This window comes from Gavialis gangeticus, unplaced genomic scaffold (assembly GCF_001723915.1).
Source record: "Gavialis gangeticus isolate Ggan-Ray unplaced genomic scaffold, GavGan_comp1, whole genome shotgun sequence".
In the NCBI taxonomy this organism is placed as follows: domain Eukaryota; kingdom Metazoa; phylum Chordata; order Crocodylia; family Gavialidae; genus Gavialis; species Gavialis gangeticus.
In genome coordinates this window covers 19,789,687-19,793,472 of record NW_017729033.1, presented here as the reverse complement: position 1 = coordinate 19,793,472, position 3,786 = coordinate 19,789,687, and the positions used below count along the sequence as shown (strand labels likewise).

The window sequence follows — 3,786 nt, the reverse complement described above, 5'->3', positions numbered from 1 at the left end:
AAGGCCACCAGGTTCGTTTGACAGGACCTGCCTCTAATGAACCCATGTTGGTTGCTCCTAAGCATAAACTCCCCTGCTTGCCCCTCGCAGATGTGCTCCTGGATAATTTTTTCAAATAGCTTCCCCAGGACAAAGGTAAGACTAACAGGCCACTAGCTTCCTGGGTCCTCTTTCCTCCCTTTTTTGAAAATGGGGACCACACTGGCCCTTTTCCAGTCATCAGGCACCTCACCAGAGCACCATGAGTGCTCGTAAATCTGTGCCAGGGGTCCTGCAATGACTTCTCCTAGTTTCCTAAGCACTCTGTGGTGGAGGTTGTCAGGACTTGCTGATCTGAACACATCTAGTCCCACCAGAAGTTCCCAGACTAGGTCCTCACTGACCCTGGGTCTGGCTGCGCCTCCCCTGGGTCTGTCTGGAATCCCAGTGTGGGGGATGACCCTGTCCCTGCTCAGAAACAGGGAAGCAAAGAATCTGTTAAAGAGATTTAGCTTTGTCATCTGGTGCTACCACCAGATTACCAAGCATGTCCTGCAGAGGCCTCGCATTATTTGGCACCTTTTTACCCCCTATGTATTTAAAAAAGGACAATCATTGCCTCTGCATGGATCTATGATTTAGTAATCCCTGGCACCTGCCCCTGTTGCTAATCGCCCATTGCCATAGGATTTGCTATTGAAGGAAGATGTCTTTTAATGTGGAGATGCCTCTTCAGATCAGCAACCATGCGTGTTCAGGATTTCTGCTCTTCATTTTTCCATAATAAATATTTGTGTAATCTACTGGAAAAACTGTGTGTGAAATCTAAGGTGTAGACTTTTTGTTATAGAGGTTTGAACTGAGGGGATCTACAAGGCCAGGTTTCCAGCCTTGCTGATGCATGTTGGGGGGTGGAAGAGTTTAATGCATATCAAACTTGGGTCATATCTATTTTTTCTTTTGTAGGCCAAACCCATTGGACAAATTGGGGCTCCTTGTTATCCAGGTTTCATTCCCCACTTTTTTTTTTTAAATTCATGTAGGTTGAGTTTGGTAGTTTCCAACAGCATACTGCTGCTGAACTAAAGTTGGTTAACTAAACTGCTGTGCTCTTTATTTTGGATCCCAAGTTTAGGAGTAATCTCTTCTGAAAAATACTGCCAGTGTCTAATTGCCTACTGACCATATGTGAAACTTGTTTTGGGGTTTTTGTTTTTTTTTTTAAACTTCACCAAATTTGGGTGGATTTTTTACAGGAAAGTTGAGGCACAAGTGATTCCAGGGTGACATTTTTTTTTTCAAGCCATTGGAACAATCTGGAGGTGCTAATGTTTCTGAGAAGTACAAACTTCTTGATATAAGCAAAATACACTTTCACTCCGTCTGTTTTAGATAATGGTTAATTCTTGGAAAGCATAAGCATTATTCTGAAGTATGCAACTAGCATGGAAAATGTCAGTGCAAATAGTTACATTTTGGTTATGTTGTAGGCAGTTGAAAATAGTGTGATGGAAAGTTTTTAGGTAACCTTAATAGGCTTTTTTTTTTCTTTTTAAGGTGCTGTTGAGGAGGCAAGCGAGTATAAATTCAGGGAAAAGAAAACACTTCTGGAACATGAAAAGGCAAGCATACTGCAAACAAAGAAATTGCTTGGTGTGTGTGTGATTTATATATTTCCATATATGGAAAGCTATTGAAATTTAAAAAATGCTTCAAGTTTTAGCACTAAAAACAGCAAAAACTTTTTTAGCCACGAGTTTCTACAGTTGTTCTGCTTCTGCTGGATGCCAGGTACTAAATCTACATTAAGCATTTACCTTCTGTTTATATTTTCTTGAATTTGAATTTGTTTAACTTGACAAAATTCAAAATATGAAGCAGGTTTTTTTTTTTTTAAAGGAATCTCAGATGGCATAAAAAATTTCTACAAATTATTTGGGGAAAAAATATTCAAAAAATGACACTCAGTTCATATTTATTTGGTTTCTGACTTAATATTCAGTTGAATAATTTGTCCACTAAAATGTTTCTTATTTTTCTAGGAGATTCACAATTCTGTACCTGTATTATTAAAGTCTGCTTACACTGCAAAAAATACATCTCTTAAAAATGAAGTGTTTTGCAACCGAGAGACCAGCATGGGCTTACTATTGCCCCCCTTCTGTTCAAGTGCTATTCTAAGTAACCAAAGTTACTATTCTAGTGCTATTCTAAGTCTACCAAAATGGCACAGTGGTGAAGGGAACTCTTCAGTAAAGACAAAGGAAAATAAGGATTGTGAAAAGAATCTTAGAGAATCTTCCAGTCTTAAAAGGAAACGGGATGTGTCCATGTATTGTTCACAGAAGTTAGAAAAATGGTTCCCAGAAAAGCACTCTATTAATCCATGTAAAACTAAGTGTGATTGGACTTCCAAACAAGGTGAATCACCTGAAAAAGCATTTTGTGATGTAAGAAATTTAGAGTATGAAGAAAAGATCCAGTTCCTTGGAACTATTAAACAGGCATTGGCTGTAGTGATTACAATGGTATTTCAAGATGGTTCTTCACAACTTAACTCTGATCAGGTTAGTGAGTAATAATGGGCTTTATAATTTTGAGAGGTTCATGCTTGAGCTAAGAGAGATGCTTTTAAAAAATCAGATTTAATAAATCTGAAACTGTGAAATGGAACATGTTCAGAATGTGTTAAATTTCTTACACGTGGATTGTGACTGGGCTCAGTCTTGTGCAAACCTGGGCGAATTTGTTTGGGTTTTCCAAAACATGAGTACAAAACTTGATTAAACTTTGTGATTTCATCTGTGTCTTTTTAGGATCAAAGCAAAATCTATTACTATAGAATTGTGTGGGTTTATATATTCACAAGTGTGCAGACTGCTCCCACGCGGAGAAAGACTCTCTTAGGATTGATTGCAGTGAGAATCCTGGTGGCACTGGAGTAGGTGATCTGGGATGAAGCTTGAGGAGTCTTTTGGCTTGGTTCAAACTCTTGATTGTCATGCCAACCATTAGGAAGTCAGATCGCTGACTAAGGCAAAGTACAGACAACAGATTTAATCTTTGCATTGGATTTGAAGTCATCTAGCTTGATGCATTTATCTCAACTGGGCTTGATTCTAACAGCCGTTCAAGGACACAAGATCACATTGATTTTTCAGGCTTTTGGTCTTTTGTACTAAAGATTGGAATAACGAGTGTTACGGTTATTCTGTGTATGGGGAAGAAGGGCTTAAGTGCATATTCTTATGGACCTTTAGGGACCCTGTAATTGCAACACTGTTGCTGCAGAGGGAGTCACCCCTTCCAGTCCAGTATTGTGTTCTAGGTTGGGGTGGCCAGCTTGTGGCACGGGTACCACAAATGGCACATAGTGGATCAGGGATGGGACAGGCAGCACAGCAACAGGGCAGAAAGCAAAGGAGCAAATTAGGCAGGGCTAGGAGCAGAAAGCAGAGTAGCAGATCAGGCAGGGGAAGGGGAGCAGAGTGGCACTTAGTAGAACAGAAGATTCATAGATTCATAGATTCATAGATTAAGGGTCGGAAGGGACCTAGTAGATCTTCTAGCCCGACCCCCCGCCAGGCGGGAGAACAACAAAAACCCCAAAAAGAGAAATGGGACTCAAACGAGTCCAGCTAGGTGGGCATCCAGCCTCTTCTTAAAGACCCCCAGGGTAGGGGCCAGCACCACTTCCCTTGGAAGTTGGTTCCAGCTCCTAGCCGCCCTAACGGTGAAGTAGTTTTTGCGGATGTTCAATCTATACCTCCTCTCCAACAGCTTGTGCCCATTTCTCCTTGTTATGCC

At 40.6% G+C, this 3,786-nt stretch overlaps 1 protein-coding gene across 3 annotated transcripts in view; it reads left to right on the top strand.

Moving 5' to 3' along the window:
- POLN (DNA polymerase nu) overlaps window positions 1-3,786 on the top strand; it is a 315,827-nt gene that overhangs the window by 14,568 nt on the left and 297,473 nt on the right. For all 3 annotated transcript variants that reach the window (XM_019526104.1, XM_019526103.1, XM_019526102.1), the window contains exons 3-4: window positions 1,537-1,601; window positions 2,022-2,546. In XM_019526104.1, the coding sequence (XP_019381649.1) occupies window positions 1,537-1,601; window positions 2,022-2,546 (590 nt within the window). The remainder of the gene's footprint in view (window positions 1-1,536; window positions 1,602-2,021; window positions 2,547-3,786) is intronic.